Source organism: Odocoileus virginianus, chromosome X, assembly GCF_023699985.2.
Source record: "Odocoileus virginianus isolate 20LAN1187 ecotype Illinois chromosome X, Ovbor_1.2, whole genome shotgun sequence".
Taxonomy (NCBI): Eukaryota; Metazoa; Chordata; class Mammalia; order Artiodactyla; family Cervidae; genus Odocoileus; species Odocoileus virginianus.
Genome location: NC_069708.1, coordinates 28,711,907 through 28,733,212, shown reverse-complemented (window position 1 = coordinate 28,733,212; position 21,306 = coordinate 28,711,907). Strand labels below are relative to the sequence as shown.

Sequence of the window (21,306 nt, the reverse complement as noted above, 5' to 3'; positions counted from 1 at the left end):
AGAGTTTGGAGAGTATGCTGGAGAATGCTCCTTTGCTTCTGCAGAAGAGTGGATTGAAGAGATAATTTCATGACAATTGGAAGACTTTGCTGGCATGTCAGGTGTAATTATTCAATGTAATAACCCACAAAGTGTTAGTGAAATAACAGAATTAATTTTGGTAATGATGTTTGGAGTTGACTGCTTCTCAAACAAACCTGTATCACCAGCAGAATGAAAAATCATATATAAAGTATGATAAGAATTTAAAATGGACTGATGTAACCAATTTTGACATGAAGAAGGTTCCTAGATTAATAATTTTGATGGAACAAATAGGAAAGTCACATTGGGAAAAATAGTGGTTGACTGATCCCTTACTTGAAACACCTATCTTTCCATGTGTGATGAGAAAAAGGTTTGAATATTGACATTTCTTAACTTTAATGATAACTCAAAAACACCACTTCCTGTAGGCAGAATTTCAAAAGTTAAATCTCTTTTGGATTATTTTCTACTGAAATTTCAATTGATCTATATACCCAAACAAGAGTTATCACTTGATGTGTCAATAATAAAGTGGAGACGATGACTCAGATTCAAAACCTATAATCCCCGAAAACTTACACAATATGGAATAGTGAAAGTGAAATATATACAACCTATGTATATCCTATACAACCTTGAGATTTACATGGTGAAAGGAAACAATATTATTGGTTCTATTAATAAAACATTATCTTGGTTCATTGCACCATATTTACCAAGACAATTATTACAATAGTGTGTCCACATCTTTTCAGATTATTTATTGTTTATTTTTGAAAAATAAATCCAGGTTTTGTGGGACTACACAAGAAAATTGTGGTCTACCAAACCAAATTTAAAAATTTTAAATCTAAAAATCTACAGAAGGGAGAAATGACAGTCTTACAGATGTGAGGAGTGATTTTTCTTATATGGGAAGATAAGAGGCTAGTTCTTCTCGTGACAGCTGTTGATGATGCCTCCATAGAATCTACAGAAAAATAAGACAGGAGGACTGATGATCAGATAACTAAGACCTCTTGTATATTAGAATATGATAAATTATGAAAGGAGTTGATTGATCCAATCAATATCTGGCAAACTTCAATATCCTCTGGAAAACTTGAAAATGGTATAAGAAAGTGGGTTTCTGTTTGAGTGATTTATGTTTATTCAATGCATTTAAAATTTATTGTAGCTTTAATGCCCAGAATAAAATGACTTACAGGCAATTTTTGTTAGCAGTAGCTAAAGAATGGGTAACTTGCCTTCTGGTGAATGTAGTGGTGGTGCCACACCTTGTTCTTTTGGCATTTCTTTTTTTTTTTTTTCATTTATTTTTATTAGTTGGAGTCTAATTACTTTACAATATTGTAGTGGCATTTCTAAAAGAGCCCCCCATAAGGATCCACCTTGTTGACTATCATGTAATAAAAGAATCTATTCTGGAGGCAGCAATGTGCAGAGGACTAAAAAAATTGCTCCCCAAAAGTGTAGAGTCTGCTCTTCCAGGGGAAAGTGAAGTGAAATACACTCTTGCAGTGGAACATAGGATATTTGTAATAGATGTTCTGTTCACCTTCACAGAGGTGACTGCTGCACTGCCTGTCACACTGACAAAATATTAGAATGCTTAAGTAAGACATATACAAAGTTTCATATAAATACATTAAGCTCAAAAAAAGTTATTGCTATTTATTCAAACATGGGTATTTCAATATTCATTTACATAACAAATCACTAGTCATAAGCGTTAATTTCTGCAAACCACCACCCTGCCCATCGGTGATGTGGTTTACTAAAATTTATTTTAATTGGAAGATAATTTATTTGCAATATTGTGATAGTTTTTGCCATATATCAATATAAATCAGTCATAGGTATACATGTGTCCCCTTCATCCTGAACCCAGTCCAAACCACTCCTCACCCTATCCCTCCAGGTTGTCACAGAGCTCTGACTTTAGGTGCCCTGTTTCATATATCAAACTCGCACTGGTATCTATTTTATATATGGTATTGTATATGTTTCAATGCCATTCTCTCAAATCACCCCACCCTCTCCTTCTCCCATTGAGGCCAAAAGTCTGTTCTTTACATCTGTGTTTCCTTCGTTGCCCTGCATGTAGGATTGTTGATACCATCTTTCTAAATTCCATGTATATGCATTAATATACAGTATTTGTCTTTCTCTTTTTTACTTACTTCACTCTGTATAATAGGCTCTAGGTAAATTCACCTCATTAGAACTGACTCAAAGAGTTACTTTTTATAGCTGAGTAATACTCCAAGCCAGGCTTCAGCAATATGAGAACCGAGAACTTCCAGATGTTCAAGCTGGTTTTAGGAAAGGCAGAGGAACCAGAGATCAAATTGCCAATATCTGCTGGATCATCAAAAAAGCAAGAGAGTCCCAGAAATACATCTATTTCTGCTTTATTGACTACACCAAAGCCTTCGACTGTGTGGATCACAATAAACTGTGGAAAATTCTGAAGGAGATGGGAATACCAGACCACCTGACCTGCCTCTTGAGAAACCTGTATGCAGGCCAGGAAGCAACAGTTAGAACTGGACATGGAACAGCAGATTGGTTCCAAATAGGAAAAGGAGTACATCAAGGCTATATATTGTCACCCTGCTTATTTAACTTATATGCAGAGTACATCATGAGAAACGCTGGGCTGGAAGAAACACAAGCTGGAATCAAGATTGCTGGGAGAAATATCAATAACCTCAGATATGCAGATGACACCACGCTTATGGCAGAAAGTGAAGAGGAACTAAAAAGCCTCTTGATGAAAGTGAAAGAGGAGAGCGAAAAAGCTGGCTTAAAACTCAACATTCAAAAAACTAGGGTCATGGCTTATGGTCCCATAGCTTCATGGCAAGTAGATGGGAAAAAAGTGTAAACTGAAAGATTTTATTTTCTTGGGCTTCAATATCACTGCAGATGATGGCTGCAGCCATGAAATTTAAAGATGCTTGCTCTTTGAAAGTAACACTATGGCAAACTTAGCATATTAAAAACAAAGATATCACTTTGCTAACAAAGGTCTGTATAGTCAAAGCTACGGTTTTTCCAGTAGTCATGTATGGATGTGAGAGTTGGACCATAAAGAAGGCTGAGTGCCGAAGAATTCATACTTTCTAAGTGTGGTGCTGGAGAAGACTCTTGAGAGTCCCCTGGATAGCAAGGAGATCAAACCAGTCAATACTAAAGTAAATCAACCCTGAATATTCATTGGAAGAACTGATGGTGAAGCTGAAGCTCCAATATTTTGGTCATCTGATGCGATTAGCCGACTCATTGGAAAAGACCCTGATGCTGGGAAAGATTAAGGGCATGAGGAGAAGGGCCTGACAGAAGATGAGATGGTTGGAAGGCATCACCAACTCAACAGACATGAGTTTGAGCAAACTCTGGGAGACAGTAAAGGACAGGGAAACCTGGCATGCTGCAGTTCATGGATACCAAGGAGTCAGACACGAGTTAGTGTCTGAACAACAATCCAGCATAGGATTGGAAGTTCTAGGCAGAATCAAGTGAGAAAAAAATAATAAGACATCCAAATTTTAAATGCAGAAGTAAAATTATCTCTGCTTACAGATGTCATATAGAAAACCCTAAAGATTAAAATAAATATGTTAGAGAAAATAAACTAATTCAGTAACATTGAAGGGAGCAAAATCAACATGCAAAAATTAGTTGTATTTCTATATGCTAACAATGAATACTCTGAAAAGGAAATTAAGAAAGCCATTCAATTTAGAGAGGCATTAATAAAATGAAGTACTTAGGAGTAATTAAACCAAAGAGGTGGAATACTACAAAACAGTGCTGAAAGAAATTAAAGACATACATACATAGAGAAACATTCTATGCTCATGAATTGGAAGACTTAATATTTTTTAATATTTTTAAAATGATAATATTACCCAAAGAGATCTACAGAATCCATGCAATCCCTATCAAATTCCCAAAGATATATATTTTTGAAAAATAGTAAGCTCCAATACTTTGGCTACCTGATGAGAAGAGCCAAACCATTGGCGAAGATTGAAAGCAAAAGGAGAAGGGGTAACAGAGAATGAAATGGATAGATAACATCACAAACTCAATGGACATGAATATGAACAAACTCTGGAAGATGGTGGAGGACAGAGAAGCCTGGAGTGCTGCAGTCTGTGGGGTCACAAGGAGTCCACACAACCTAGCAACTGAACAACAACAACACAAAACTCATCCTGAAATTTCTTATGAAATCACTGTTGATTCCCAGTATCTGAAACAATACTGAAAAGTGAAGAACAAAGTTGGGGGACTTACACTTTCTGATTTTAAAACTTACAACAAAGCTACAGTAATCAAAACAGTGTGAAACTGGCATAAAGACAGACATATAGACAAATGAAATAGAACAGACAGCTCAGAAATAAATTCTCACATTTATTATCAATTGATTTTCAAAAGTGTGCCAGGACTATTAAATGGAGAAAAGATTGTGTTTTTTCAATGGATAGTGCTGAGAAAACTGGATATTTGCATACAAGAGAACAAAATCAGACACTTACCTTATACCATATACAAATATTAATGCAAAATGGATCAAAGAACAAGACAAATGTTTTATATGTAAAACACTTAGAAGGAAAACTAAGTGATATAGGAGACATAGAGGGCCAACTTTATGACATTGGTTTGACGATGGTTTCTTGGAGATGATGCCAAAAGTACAGGCAACAAAAGCAGTATAAATAATGCAGACTTCATCAGAATTAATAATGTTTGTGCATCAAAGGACACTATCAAGAGAGTGAAAAGATAACCCCCAGAATGAGAGAAAATAATTTGCAAATCATATATTTGACAATGGCTTAGTATCTAGAATACACAAAAATTATACATCTCAACAACAACAAAAATCAAACCAATTCAAAAAGGACATAGAGCTTGAATAGACATTTTCTCTAAATAAGGTTTGTGGGCATGCATGCCAAGTCACTTCAGTAGTGTCTGAAGTGCAACCATTAGGGTTGTAGCTGGCCAGGCTCCTCTGTCCATAGGATTCTCCAGCCAACAGTACTGGAGTGGGTTGCTGTTTCCTCCTCTAAAGAATCTTGCTGACCCAGGGATCAAACCCATGTCTCCTGCATTGCATGCGGATTCTTTACCACTGAATCACTGGGGAAGCCCCAAATAAGGTATACAAATGAGTAATAAGTACTTGGAAATGTACTCAATAGAACTAGTTGTTTGGGAAAGCAAATTCAAAACCAGAAAGAAATACAACTTCATACTCATTATGATGTGTTAAAAAATGAAAAAAAAATATGCTTCAGTGAGAATTGGGAGAAATTGCAACCTTTATGCATTGCTACTGGGAATGTAAAATTCTACAGCCATCATGGAAAATAGTTTGATCTTTCCTCAAAAATGGACACATAGAATTACCACGTGATCCAGTAATTCTATTGACACCATGTATTTCCCCAAAGAATTGAAAGCAGAGACTCAAAAGAATACTTGCACATCAAACTTCATAGTAGCATTATTCACAATAGTTCACGTTGAAATCAATCCAAATGTCCATCAACATATTAAGATACATGTGTGAAAGTCACTCAGTCATGTCTGACTCTTTGTGACCCCATGGACTATAAAGTCCATGAAGTTCTCCAGGCCAGAATACTGGAGTGGGTAGTCTTTCCCTTCTCCAGAGAATCTTTCCAACCCAGGTCTCCTGTATTGCAGGCAGGTTCTTTAACAGCCGAGCCACAAGGGAAGCCCAAGAATACTGGAGTGGGTAGCCTATCCCTTCTCCAGTGGATTTTCCTGACACAGAAATTGAACCGGGGTCTCCTGCATTACAGATGTATTCTTTACCAACTGAGCTATCAGGGAAGCCCTATATTTGCTCCATTTATTTGTCTTCTCTAATTACTGTCTGCAATGTTTTGTAATTTTCAGTGAATAAATCTTGTACTTTTGTTAAATCTAATTCTATATATTCTTTTATGATTGATATTATTGTAACAGGTACTGTAATTGAATTTTTTATTTTTATTTTTTTTTTATTAGCTGGAGGCTAATTACTTTACAATATTGTAGTGGGTTTTGTCATACATTGACATGAATCAGCCATGGAGTTACATGTATTCCCCATCCCGATCCCCCCTCCCACCTCCCTCTCCACCCGATCCCTCTGGGTCTTCCCAGTGCACCAGGTCCGAGCACTTGTCTCATGCATCCAACCTGGGCTGGTGATCTGTTTCACCCTAGATAATATACATGTTTCGATGCTGTTCTCTTGAAACATAATTGAATTTTTATTGTGGTAAAATATACATAAAACAAAATTCACCATTTTAACCATTTATTAAGTGTACAATTCAGTTGCATTAGGTACATTCATATTGTACATTTATCATCAATACTCAGTTCCACAACTTTATCATCCCAAACTGAAACTCTGTACCCCTTAAACTATAACTCTCTGTTCCTCATTCCCCCAGCCTCTGATAATATCTATTATACTTTGTGTCTCCTTGAATTTGCCTATTTTATGTCACCTTGTATAAGTGGAATCATACAGTATTTGTCCTTTTGCATGTGGCTTATATCACATAGCATAATATTTTCAAGGTTCATCCATGTTGTTGTATCAGAACTTCATTCTTTTTTAAGCGTAAGGAAAAGAAAATCTGAAATGTAGGGCTTTTAACTATGGAACTATCCAGATTGATACACGAACCTGAAAATTGAATTTTGTAAATAATGTAATCATATATAGTACAGAGAGATAAAATAAGTAAAAAAGAATTTTACCTACATACTGAAAGAATCTGTAAAGAAATACAACAAACAGTGTTGTATATGTAAAGTGTTTATCTCTATAATAGTAGCATGATAAAAATTAGAGTTCAAATCTGGAAAAGACAGTTTTTCAAAAATTGTCCACTTAAAAAATTATCAGTATTGGCAAAATGGACAAAGTAAACATCACCAATGAGCCTCCCCAAAGGAAAAATTTTAATGGCTGCATGGTATTCCATCCTATGGACACTCTATCATATATCTAACCATGTCTTTAATACTGAGATTTAGATTATTTTAAATAACAGCTGTCAAGCAAATGTTAAGATTTTTACGATATATATCACTTTACAATTGAGCATTTCTTTTAAACATTCCCAATGGCTTTAAAGCCAGAATCAAGAGAGAGGGAGGGGCAAGTCCTATCAGTATTAGGACTGGGTTATTGACTATAAGACAGACAGCTGGTTTTATATAGTGGGATACATATACAGAGGTTTTATATAGTGGGATATTCATATAGTGGGATACAGCGTTTTGGCTCTTCATTGCAAGTGCTCTTTAACCCAACCTCCTCCTAATCATCTAACCTCCTTCCTGTCCCCAACCCCTACCCCAGGAAATGTTAGGGGAGATTTTCCAATCTAAAATTACTGGTCACTTACCCTATAGCTTGTGGAAAATACAGAAAAACAGAATACAGAATATTTAAATCACTGGCAGTTACACCACCTTGAGACCCGCACTTGCTAATTTTTTGTGTTTTTCCCTTCTAACCTCTCTGTAAATTCTTCAACCTCTCATCTCTTTCCTTCCCAGAGCCCAGGGCTAAAATCAAAGGGACAGATTTAGAATGGGTGAATGCTTTATCTGGCATTTTAGTTGGTATTTTCTCTTTTGAAATTATAAAAATATAATACCAGTTGAAAACTGAAAGAATAAGCTAGTAAAACCTCGTTTCTAGAAAACTCGGGTGGTGCTGTGGGACTAGCGGGAGGTGGATTAAGCAGCCATATTAGAGAACCTGGGAAGGTGACACGAGTTGGAAACTTGATAGATCTAATAATTTATTGGTTCATGGTTTGTCGATCACTGCAGCCCAGCAAACGAAATTAGAGTAGAGTTGTCGGGGAGGGAGGGAGTGACGCAACAAGCTATTTGCACCAAAAAAATCTAGCCAAGAGACGGCTGCGTAATCATTGCGGCATCGGTTGTTTCTTGTAGCAGCTGATGCTTGCGGAGAAGCAGCTGATGCTTGCGGAGATCAGCTCACTGCGGCTCTCTGCAGTCTCTGGCCTGCTCGTGCAGGTCACTGCGGCCATCGCTGCTCTCTGTACCCCAGCCAGGATACCGCTGCCTCTGGTTCTCACAGCCTCCGCACCACCTTCATCCCGGCAGCAGCCTCGCCCGTCACTCTAGGCTCCCGCAACACAGTCAGACCACTACCGTCCATTTCACCTCCGTCCCAGTCAGCGCCGCGTCTGATATTCCGGTGAGTCTTTCCTTGCGGAGGTCAGGTCTCCTGATCTTGACGGTAGCCAATTAGGCGTGTGAGGCCCTTTGAAAAATGGCCGAGTCAGCCGACCACAAGGAACTGTTAGAATCCAGTCAAGAAGAGTCTGGTGATAAGGTAACGATGGAGGGGTCCGGGGAGCAGCCGGAGAGCAGTGAAGATGCCGCAGCTGGACCTGGAGATGATGGGGAGCGTGGTGAAGAAGCCGCTGTGGGTCCTGGGGAAGAAGGGGGAAAAGGTGAAGAGGCTGCTGCTGGGTCCGGGGAAGGCGGGGAAAAAGGTGAAGATACTGATGAGGATTCAGACCCAGACCATCCAAAAGGTCTTATCGGTTATCTTTTAGATACAGACTTTGTTGAAAGTCTACCTGTGAAAGTTAAATACCGTGTGTTAGCCCTCAAAAAGCTTCAAACTAGAGTGGCCAATCTAGAGTCCAAATTCCTGAGGGAATTTCATGGTATTGAAAGAAAGTTTGCTGAAATGTATCAGCCTTTATTGGAAAAAAGGCGTCAGATAATCAATGCAATCTATGAGCCTACAAAAGAGGAATGTAAATATAAATCAGATTCTGAGGACTATGATGATGAAATGTATGATGGGGAAGAGATGTGTGGTAATGAGGAGGGTCTGCTACTTGACTACATGGATGAGGATGACGATTGTGAAGAAGATTATTATGATTATGCTATTGAAGAGGAGGCGGAAGAGGATGATGGCGATGATGATGACAATGACGACAACACCAAGGCAGCTGGAGATGAGAATAAAGAAGAAGAGGATCCTAAAGGAATTCCTGATTTTTGGCTGACTGTCTTGAAAAACGTTGACACACTGACTTCTTTGATTAAAAAGTATGATGAGCCTATTCTGAAGCTCCTGACAGATATTAAAGTGAAGCTTTCAGATCCTGGTGAACCTCTCAGTTTCACACTAGAGTTTCACTTCAAACCAAATGAATATTTCAAAAATGAGCTGTTGACAAAGACCTATAAGCTGAAGTCAAGGTTAGCACATTATGATCCCCATCCCTATAGGGGAACCGCGATTGAGTATTGCATAGGCTATAAAATAGATTGGAATGAAGGAAAGAATGTCACTTTGAAAACAGTCAAGAAAAAGCAGAAGCACCGGGTCTGGGGAACAATCTGGACTGTAACTGAAGATTTTCCCAAGGATTCATTCTTCAATTTCTTTACTCCTCAAGGAATCAACTCAAATGGAAAGCATGATTTTCTACTTGGTCACAATTTACGTACTTACATAATCCCAAGATCAGTATTATTCTTCTCAGGTGATGCACTTGAATCTCAGTAAGAAGGGGTAGTTAGGGAAGTTAATGATGAAATTTATGACAAAATTATTTATGATAATTGGATGACTGCAATTGAGGAAGTTAAAGCTTGTTGCAAAAATCTTGAGGCAATAGTAGAAGACATTGATCGCTAAAGCAGAGTGTACATGGCCCTGAAATTAATTGTCCTAGATCTAGTTACTCAAAATATAACAATTACAGTCTTGTATTGTTAATTTTTTCTTGTAGTGTAAGTTAAAATGTATGTCTCAGAAATATGAAAAGTTCAAATACTAATTCATTTGACCTTGCATTTTAGTATAGAATACTTTCAAGAAATGTGGGCTGTGGTAAATGATTTAAGACATATTAATATAGTGTTGTGTAGTTTAATCCTTCTGAAGTCCCTTCGTCATGTAAGTATTAATCTGTAGTTATGAATATTATCAGAACTACTAAATGAGATCAATATATATTCTAAAAGAAAATTTTGGAGAACCAACTCAAGGTTCTTTTGCTGTTTTTTGTATTTGTGTTTTCTTTAGCTACTGGGTTTAACTTTGCCATACCTGCTTCATTTTGCAATCAAAATGCAATAGAATTTAAAACTTGAATGCTTAAGAAAACACCTGCATATGGTTAAGAAATTCAAGCAAAACCACATTTATTGTCAATAACAGCTTGTTCATAGGCTATTGTATTTTATGTGACCATGATAAATAATGAAACTTAGTTGTATTAAAGTTATTTATCAGTGAAGTGTTAATCAAAGTATTTTCCAAAGATTGCCATGTATTGTTCTGTGTAATTGTGTAAACTGTAATTACAGTGTACAATTCTCTTTTCCTATAATACATTTAATCATTCATTGAAAGTGATCAATTTATCATTTTGAAAAAGAATTTAATGTTCCTTCACCACAAAATGAATAAAAATTTTATTGTTTCATGTTATAAAACTGATCTTTTTTAATTATAAAAGTAATATGTTTATAGCAGGACCAAAATCCATACACCCACTCCTCAAAGAAAAGCATTGTTTATGTTTTTATTTATTGCCTACTGTTCTTTTTCTGTGTGTTTATATATTCATGAAAATTTACTAAAAATATCCTTAGATGTGCAAAGAAATGTATCTTTTTATGGTTTATAAATGATCTAATCTTAATTATGAGTCCATCTCCACCTCCCAAGATTGTAGGAAAACAAAATCTGTTTTAATGTATCTAGTGGTAAAGAATCTGCCTGCTAATGCAGGACAAGAGGGTTTGATCCCTGGGTCAGGAAAATCCCCTGGGGAAGGAAATGGCAATCCACTGCTGTATTCATTCTTGCCTGAAAAATCCAATCCCATGGACAGAGGAGCCTGGCAGGCTACGGTCCACGGGGTCACAAAGGAGTCGGACATGACTTAGAGACTAAACATCAGCAACAGTAAATTCATTGTCATTTAATAATTTAAATACTCTAAAAATAACAGGCTCATGTGTGTTAGTCTATATTTCAGAATACTCTTCCACATCGTTACCTGAACGTAAAGGGGGTAAAGGGACTTATATTGCTTTATGACATTGGTTGGGAGTGCACTGACTGAGAACCATGGGATGTGGTTGCTCAGAGACCTGAGTTTGTCCCAGAGCTAATTTTGCCTGCCTCAAGTGTGGAAACACAGAAGTTTGACTGCCCCCCTTAGTATACTCTATGAAGGTCAAATCTATCTCTCTGGGATAACAGCAAACTTCTTAATCTCTTCCATGCCATATTAGAGCTGAGAGTGGCTTGGAAGTGCTAACTCTATCTCGTTATTGCTGCCTATCCACTCTTCCATCCCAAGTGATTGTGATGTGATCCCACAAAATTATAAAATGAAAGTGGAACTAAAGCTCCTCTGCTTGTGACTTTTTCTTCCACTATTGAACATACCTCCTCCTTCGGATTTTGGCTCAAAGAGGTAAGTTTTTAACACTGCTTGCTTTTCTTACCACCGTCTCATCTCTACAATCAACTGAGGAAGAAGGTATGGGTTTTTTTTCCCCTCCTTTTCTGTCTGAACAGGACCCTCCTCTAATATAGTATCTTTTTCCTAGGGACAGTGATAAATACTCACCTGATTTTCTCTGAGGTTGCAATAGTTGACAGGGTATTGGGAAATAGACAACTATGATAGGGGAACCTCAAATCAAGAAATGCTTCCAATGTATACTTGGTAAATGTAGACTTTTTCACGCTTTTCACCACCAATAATTATAACCTTTGTTAAATTTCTAACTCCCTCTAAACCCCTCCCACACATGAAAATTGGTCCCCTTTTAAGAGTGGGTGCTGTTACTATGTAATAAAAGTAAGGAAATGGGTATATCTTTCTTGCTATTTCAGGGAGGAATATCAGACATTTTGAAGTCCCTCCTTGGCAATCTACTCCAGTATTCTTGCCTGGAGAATTCCGTGGACAAAGGGAGCCCCACAGGCTACAGTCCATGGGGTCGCAAAGGGTTGGACACAACTGAGTGACTATCAATCCTGTTCCTTTCTCTTATCTCTATGAGACAGAATAGTGAAGCTGCTTCTGGGCTGTCTGTAAGGGCAGGCCTGTCCCCTTTGCTATATCTCTTGTCAGTGACCTTCAGCTGAAGACCACCAGGGACATACCCTTAGTTGAACAAGTTGAGTTTACTCATTGCTGTGAGAAACATTGCATGTTTTCAGTAAGTGGGTGTTAAAAAAAAAAACATACTTCAGGATTTGGGCTTTGGTTGCATGATTTGGTGGGTGGTCTAAGGAAGTGGGGATATTGGTAGTTCAATAAATCTTACCTATAAGGAGGAGAAACTAGAACAAGGACAAGGCAGTAATTGATAAAAAGGTTTAGCTATTCATTAAAGCTATCATGGCAGGGGTGGTTGGTGGATGGCAAAGTGACTTTATTTTTGTCTGTACTTGGAAAAAATTGAGGTTTTGCTTTGAATCATTTTATTGTGGTCCCAGAGTAACCTTGTCTGAGGTTGATATTCTATGATATGGTTTATGTGCACTAGAATAACATGGCCTAGCTCTGAGTATCAGGTCAACTTCCTGATGTCAGGGACTGCTTTTTACATTTCTTTTTCTTTTGCCTCTTCTCAAAGATGCAATTTGATACTGTAATCATTCCCATAGCTTGCAGTGGGATGGAGGTTCATTTGATTTGGGTTTAGACTAGTGTAAAGGCCCTTTAGGGCTTTCTAGGTGGCACAGTGGGAAAGAATCCACCTGCCAATGCAGGTGATGTGGTAGGGAAGATCCTCTGGAGAAGGAAATAGCAACCCACTTTAGTATTCTTGTCTGGGAGAATCCCCATGGACAGAGGAGCCTGGTGGGCTACAGTCCATAGGGTTGCAAAGAATTGGACATGAATGAGCCAATGAGCCCTCACAGAGGCCCTTTAGGCCTTGAGGATAGGCCATCAACTTTAGTCCACATGCCAGAGAGAACTTTATCAGGATTTAAGGCTCGTGTGACTAAAAATAGAAATTTACCTTAATTTTTTTTTTGTAATTATTCTTTAAAACTATATTATATATATTGTCCTGGAGGGATTGTTGAGCTGGCTGTTGGGCATTGTTAGAAGTTTGGTATTCTGAAGGAAAATACTGAAGTACATAAATACAACAAAATTCCATTTTGGAGTACATAATTTATAGAGTAAATTATGATATTTAGTATTATATATTATATGGCAGAGTGATTAGTCTTTGAAGCCAGGCTGTTTGGATTCAAATCAGTTGGGTGACCTTGTGCAAGTTACTTATGTGTCTCAGTTTTCATACCTGTAAAATACGGTGATAATTGTACAATTATCTCATAGATTATTATGAAGATTTAATTGATTTATGTAAAGTTATTGAAATATATATGCAAATAATAAGTGCTATCTAGGCATATCTATCTTTAATATTTTTATTGTTAAGCTTATATCTAAAACACTCAAAATTGTTTAGTATACAATAAAGATACAGTAAATCTTATTAAATTATTAATAATTGTCCCTTTAAATTGTTTCTAATTTACAAAAAGTGAAAGCATATGCTTTGCATTTAAATGACAGAATCTTCAAGATTTCTGCAAGTAATAAGAAGGGCTAATTTACAAGTAGTACTTATGTTATTGGCAAGTCTGATTAATGAAAAGGAAAATAAAGTGACTGACTCTGCTGTTCCTCACTGCCAAGTGCATTGATTAGCCTTGTAGCTTTGTACACTAGATGTAACACTGATCACAGGCCATTTTGTTAACTGGCTAACAAATGAATCATTAAATTAAAATATTTGGAAACCAGGCAGAAAGAGAATACAGAAAATGAAAATCCCATGAAATTGTGTATCATCCATAGGTATATAACCGATTTGATTTTTCAGTTACCACACAGCAGTGTACAACATATGGCTGACTATTTGAAAGCAGATAACCTTCACATGGAACACTTTAACATGTGTGAGTGTGTCTCCACTTCTAGCTTCTTTCAAAACTGCTTATGTTGAATAGTAGTGGTGAGAGTGGGCACCCTTGTCTTGTTCCTGACTTTAGGGGAAATGCTTTCAATTTTTCACCATTGAGGATAATGTTTGCTGTGGGTTTGTCATATATAGCTAGTACAGCCACTATGGAGAACAGTGTGGAGATTCCTTAAAAAACTGGAAATAAAACTGCCATATGACCCAACAATCCCACTCCTGGGCATACACACAGAGGAAACCAGATCTGAAAGAGACACGTGTACCCCAATGTTCATCACAGCACTGTTTATAATAGCCAGGACAGGAAGCAACCTAGATGCCTGTCAGCAGATGAATGGATAAGAAAGCTATGGTACATATACACAATGGAATATTACTCAGCCATTAAAAAGAATACATTTGAATCAGTTCTAATGAGATGGATGAAACTGGAGCCCATTATACAGAGTGAAGTAAGCCAGAAAGATAAACACCAATATAGTATACTAACGCATATATATGGAATTTAGAAAGATGATAATGATGACCCTATATGCAAGACAGAAAAAGAGACACAGATGTATAGAACAGACTTTTGGACTCTGTGGGAGAAGGCGAGAGTGGGATGATCTGAGAGAACAGCATTGAAACATGTATATTATCAAGTGTGAAACAGATGGGGATGAAGGTGGGAGGGGGGATTGGGATGGGGAACACATGTAAATCCATGGCTAATTCATGTCAATGTATGGTAAGAACCACTACAATATTATAAAGTAATTAGCCTCCAACTAATAAAAATAAATGAAAAAAACAAAAACAAAAAACTGCTTTTGGCACCTGACCCCTATATGCCTCAGCTAGAATTGCCTTTCTTCTTACAGGTCACAGGTACTCTTACACATAGAATATGGTTTCATAAAGCATCAAGTGCCCCATGCTTGTACATGCCCTAAGAAAGAAGTTTTATAAAGATCTGGGGTCTTTTATGATCCCTAGTTGTAATTTACTGTCTCTGTAAACTAGAGAATCCATATATTGATTTAAACCCCATACAAAAGCTTCTACATTCCAGTGAAATGTATCACTGGGCCATGGGGATAAAGCTTTCCAAGTAGTCTTATTTGATAAGATTGGTGCTAAAATAAAAATTTCACAAAGAAACTTCATGAAAATGGTAAAAAAGTGACTATTTTTATTAAATTTTCTATTTCACACTTATGCCTTCAGATACACACACAAACACATACTCTGTCATACACACACACACACAAACACAGCAGGATGATCCAGAATGAGTGGAAGCTTGTGGTCAGAGAGATTGACAGCAGGTGGAACCAATATGGACTGCTTTATCATTTGATACTTCTCCATAATCTATCAAAGAGAAAGGAGATAATAAAATTGATAATGTGTATGTGTTCATGCTCACATCTGTGCATACATGTACATGTTTTAATGCAGAATATGTTAGTAACAACTACAAATGATACATAGGCAATAATCTTTGTTGTCCAAAACATCACCTAGAGTTTATCAGGAATCCTATGGATAAGGAAAAAGTAAGTGATTTGCAATGAGATCTCTTCCTCAATATGATGAGATATGTTTCATTTTACGACTTAGAGGAATTGAAAAAAAAAGTGCTTTTACTTGCCAAGACTCATATTAGGCAGTTTAAGACATTTACATTTCTTGGTCAAATATTAAACTTACATACTTTTACTATATCTCGTTTGCAGAGTACTCCAGCATTAAGTCCCCAGTAGAGTTTGGGTAAAAGTGATTATCTCAGTTTTTCAGATGAGAAATCTGAGATATATTCATTGTAATTTTCCAGTATCATTTAACTAGTGAGCCAGAATTCAGACCTGATCTCATTGCTTGCACTCTTCTCATCACACCATGTTGCCTTTAGTGAGCCTGAATGATGCTGCTAGTTTAGTTATGATAAAATGTCTCTACCCATATTAAAACTTCTTCACCCTAGATAATATACATGTTTTGATGCTGTTCTCTTGAAACATCCCACCCTTGCCTTCTCCCACAGAGTCCAAAAGTCTGTTCTATACATCTGAGTCTCTTTTTCTGTTTTGCATATAGGGTTATCATTACCATCTTTCTAAATTCCATATGTATGTGTTAGTATACTGTAATGGTCTTTATCTTTCTGGCTTACTTCACTCTGTATAATGGGCTCCAGTTTCATCCATCTCATTAGAACTGATTCAAATGAATTCTTGGTACTACTACTGGGACAGATATTAACTTAATTCATTGACTTAGTATATGGAAACAGCTAGGCTGAAGCTTTTTAAGAAAACTTCCAAATGCAGCTTAACAGGTAAAAGTATTATAGGAATTTAAAAAAAAGTATTATAGGAATTAAATCTCACTTCCTCTTAAATATTCTACAATTTATACTTTGGTAATATGACCTACTTATCACTTAATCATAGATTTAATTTAAATTTTTACCTTTTTGAAACCTCAGAGTTTTTTTTGTTTTTTTGTTTTTTTTTAAATCTGGGTTCTTGTCCCTATGGTGGAACTTGTATATTTTATGACCTGGGTCAAGCTAATAAATTCCACTTGTCAGCAGTTTTCATATCTGTACAGTGGAGATAATTGCAGTACCTAGGTCATAAGATTGTTTTGATAATTCATTGTGATAAAGACTGTCAAGCACTTAGCACAACTCCTGGCACATAGCAAGTCCTAAAACATTATGTGATTATTATTATAATCATCATCATAACTTCCTAGAATTTTTATGGGCATCAAATTATAATATAATTAGCTTCAAACATATTAGGGAGTTAAATTATAGCTTCTCTTTTATAGCTTTATATCCCTGAGGTAATCCCAAACAGAAGAGGATTGAGGTGATTAAATGTCATTTTTTCCTTTTTGCTCCTTTTATTTGAAATAATTATAGACTCATGGGCAGGTACAAAAATATAATATAAAATCATGTGAGCCCTATAAGTTTATGCTTTTTGCCAGATTTTGGAATTTTTCAGCTTTTATTTCCTTGAATATTTTTTTCTGCTCCACACTCCTGCTCCTTTCTTTATGGTACCTGGATGACATGAATTTTAGATCTTTTATTATTGTCACAGGCGTTATGGGTTTGCTCATGTTTTTCAGTGTGTTTTCTTTTTGTTCAGATTGGGTCACTGCTATTTGTATGTGTTCAAGTTCATTGATTCTTTCCTGCCATCTTCAGTTTTTTGGGAAGAGTTTGAGGATAGTTTTTAAATCTTCTCTAAATGTTTGATAGAATTCACCTCTGGAGCCATCAAGCTCTGGACTTTTGTTTGTTGGGAGATTTTTAATCACAATTTCAATTTCAGTACTTGTGATCAAACTGTTCATATTTTCTATTTCTTCCTGGTTCAGTCTTGGAAGCTTGTATCTTTATAAGAATCTGTCCATTTCTTCTATGTTGTCCATTTTGTTGGCATAGAGTTGTTTGTAGTAACCTCATATGATTCTTTGTATTTCTCTGTCAACTGTAACTTATCCTTTTTTAAAAAATTTATTTTAGCCCTCTCTCTTTTTTCTTGGTGAGTCTGGCTAAAGGTTTATCAATTTTATTTATCTTCTTAAATGACCAGCTTTTAGTATCATTGATCTTTGCTATTGTTTTCCTTATCTCTATTTCATTTATTTCTGTTCTGATCTTTATGGTTTGTTTCCTTCTGCTAACTTTGGGTTTTATTCATGCTTCTTTGTCTAGCTGCTCTTGGTGAAAGGATAGGTTGTTTATTTGATACTTTTCTTGTTTCTTGAGGTAGGATTGTATTGCAATAAACTTCTCTTTTAAAATTGCTTTTGCTGCCTCCCATAGGTTTTGGATAGTCATACTTTCATTTTCATTTGTCTCTACATATTTTTTGATTTCCTCTTTGATTTCTTCAGTGATCCATTGATTATTTATTAATATATTGCTTAGTTTCCATGTGTTTGTGTTTTTTACAGTTTTTTTTCTCTTGTAACTGATTTCTAATCTCATAGTGTTGTGGTTGGGAAAGATGCTTGATGTGATTTCAATTTTCTCAAATTTACTGAAGCTTGATTTTTGGCCTAAGATATGGTCTATCCTGGAAAATGTTCAATGTGCACTTGAGAAAAAAGTGTATTCTGCTGCTTTTTGATGGAATGTCCTATAAATCTCAAATAAGTTCATCTGATCTAATGTGTCATTTAAGGCTTGTGTTTCCTTATTTTTTTGTCTGGGTAACCTATCCATTCATGTTATTAGGGTGTTAATGTCCCCCACTATTACTGTGTTACTGTCAATTCACCCTTTTATAACTGTTAGTATTTGCCTTATATATTCAGGTGTACCTATGTTGGGTACATATATATTTACAATTCTTATGTCTTCTTTTTGTCTTCTATATTCATAATAATCCCTTGATTATTATGTAGTGTCCCTCCTTGTCCCTTATAACACTGTTCATTTTAAAGTCTATTTTACCTGAGAAGAGAACTGCAACTCCAATTCTGTTTGAGTTCCATTTGCATGGAATGCCTTTTTCCATCCTTTCACTTTTAGTCTGTATGTGTCCCTAGGTCTGAAGTGGGTCTGTTGTAGACAGCATATATGCAGGTCTTGTTTTTTAATTCATTCAGCCAGTCTGTGTCTTTTAGTTGAAGCATTTAATCCATTAACATTTCAGTTAACTATTATATATTTTTATTGCCATTTTAATCATTTTGGATTTGCTTTTGTATATCTTGTTTTTCTCTTGAGTTTCTTGCCTAGAGAAGCTCCTTTAGTGTTTGTTGTAAAGCTGGTTTGATGGTGCTGAATTCTCTTAGTTTTGCTTATCTATGAAGTTTTGATTTCTCCGTTGAATCTGAGAGCCTTGCTGGGTAGAGCATTCTTGGTTATAGGTTTTCCCCTTTCATCATCTAAATGTATTCTGTCATTCCCTTCTACCCTGCAGAGTTTCTGCTGAAAAATATGCTGATAACCTTATACAGATTCCTTTGTATTTTATTTTTAGCTTTTTCCATGTTGCTTTTAGTATTTTTCTTTGTATTTAATTTTTAAAAATTTGATTAATATGTGTTTCAGAGTGTTTCTTCTTGGGTTTATCCTGTATGGGACTGTCTGTGCTTCCTGAAATTGAGTGACTATTTCCTTCCCCATGTTAGGCAAGTTGTCAACTGTAATCTCTTCAAATATTTTCTTAGATGCTTTCTTTTTTTCTTCTTCTTCTGAGACTCTGTAATTTAAATGTTGGTGCATTTAATGTCATTGCAGAAGTCTCTGAGACTGTCATTTCTTTTTTCTTTATTCTGTTCCATGGCAATTATTTCCACTATCCTATCTTCCAATTTACTTATCTGTTCCTTTGCTTCAGTTATTCTGCTATTGATTCCTTCTAGTGTATTTTTTATTTCATTATTGTATCATTCAACCAATGTTGGTTCTTTAGTTCGTCCAGGTCCTTGTTAAGCATTTCTTGTGTCTCCTGGATCTGTGCCTTCCTTCTATTTCCAAGATCTCAGATTATCTTTACTATCTTTACTCTGAATTCTTCTTCTGTTAGATTACCTATTTCCTCTTTATTTATTTTGTCTTGTAGGTTTCTACCTTGCTTCTTCATCTGCAACAACTCTGTCATCTAATTTTGTCTGGTTTATCATGTTTGTGGTCTACGTTCCACAGGCTGCAAGGTCATAGCTCGTCTTGCTTCTGGTGTCTGCCTACTGGTGAGTGAGGTTGGTCCAGGGGTTTGGTTAGGCTTTCTGGTATAAGAGACTGTTGCTTGAGTTTTGATGGGTGGAGCTGGGTCTTGTCCTGCTGGTGGGTAGAGCCACATCAGCATGTGTGTTTTGGGTTGTCTGTCAGCACACTTTAGGCAGCCTGTGTGCTGATGAATGGGGCCATTTTTCTGTCTTGCAGGTTGTTGGGCTGAGGCATCCAGTATTGGAGCTTACAGGCTGTTGGTTGGAGCTGGTTTTGGTGCCGAGATGAGGACATTGAGGAGAACTCATGCCCATTAATATTCCCTGAAGCTGGAAATTCTTTGGCAGTGCAGTGGCCTGCATTTGGTGCTCCCACCATGGGGTCCAAGGCTCAACTCCCAGGTGGGGAGCCAAGCCATGACAAGCTGTGTGGCACAGCAACAAACAAACAAATGAAAAAAGCAAAGGAAAAGAAAACAAACAAAAACCAAGACAAATAATGAAAACCAAACTAACATGAACAAAAGGCAAAGAAAACAAAACCCAAGAAAACAAACAAGAAAAACCCACAAAACTAAAAAAGTAAATAAACAAAAATTTGAAAAAAACAAAAAGATAACAATGACAAAAAAAAACAAATTAAAAAAAAGGCAAATAAAACAAACACATGAAAATGACAGAAAAAATAAATTTAAAAAAATGCAACGGAAAAAAATGAAACAAAACAAACCCACCCCAAACAAGCAAGGAACCAACAAAAGCAAACAAACAAAAAAACAAAACAAGACAAAAAAAAGCATAAAAATAGAAAGATAAAACATATTAAAAGGTTTTAATGTAGAACAACAAAAGAAAATGAAACAAAAATTCTCTGGGGCTTCCTTTATCAGTGCTTTTGCCTGACTGTGAGCCACAGCCAACCCCTACCTCGCCCCAGAAGGCCCTCCAAGACCTCTAGGTATGTCTCCGGACCTGTTGTGGGCACTCTGGAGGCACCTCAGACTGTGATTTCGCCCAAGTGCCATGTGTGCTGTGTGTGGTTAGTCACTCAGTCGTGTCCAACTCTTTGCGACCCCATGGACTATAGCCTGCCAGGCTCCTCTGTCCATGGGGATTCTCCAGGCAAGAATACTGGAGTAGGTTGCCATGCACTCCTCTGGGGGATCTTCCCAATCTAGGGATCTAACCCATGTCTCCCACATTTCAGGCAGATTCTTTACTGTCTGAGCCACCAGGGAGACCCAAGAATACTGGCCTATACCTTCTCCATCAACCCCGGGTCTCCTGCATTGCAGGTGGATTCTTTACCAGCTGAGCTAACAGGGAAGCCCCTGAGTACATGTGTACTTGTCCCCAAGCTTGTTTCACAGCTGCTAATGCCGTACTGGTTTCATTTGTGGGAACACTCATTGTCTATTCAGATATTTTGCAGATTGCAAGGGTTTAATCCTCGATTTGTGCAGTTACAAGGAGAGATTTCAGTTCTTCCTTAGTCATACAGCC

The 21,306-nt window shown here is 36.8% G+C and overlaps 1 protein-coding gene across 1 annotated transcript; it reads left to right on the top strand.

Moving 5' to 3' along the window:
• The first annotated feature begins 7,834 nt into the window (after positions 1–7,834).
• Positions 7,835–11,257, top strand: NAP1L2 (nucleosome assembly protein 1 like 2). Its single transcript, XM_020869491.2, is given in 1 exon segment — positions 7,835–11,257. A coding segment is annotated over 1 exon segment (1,392 nt). The 5' UTR covers positions 7,835–8,389; the 3' UTR covers positions 9,782–11,257.
• Positions 11,258–21,306: the final 10,049 nt, after the last annotated feature.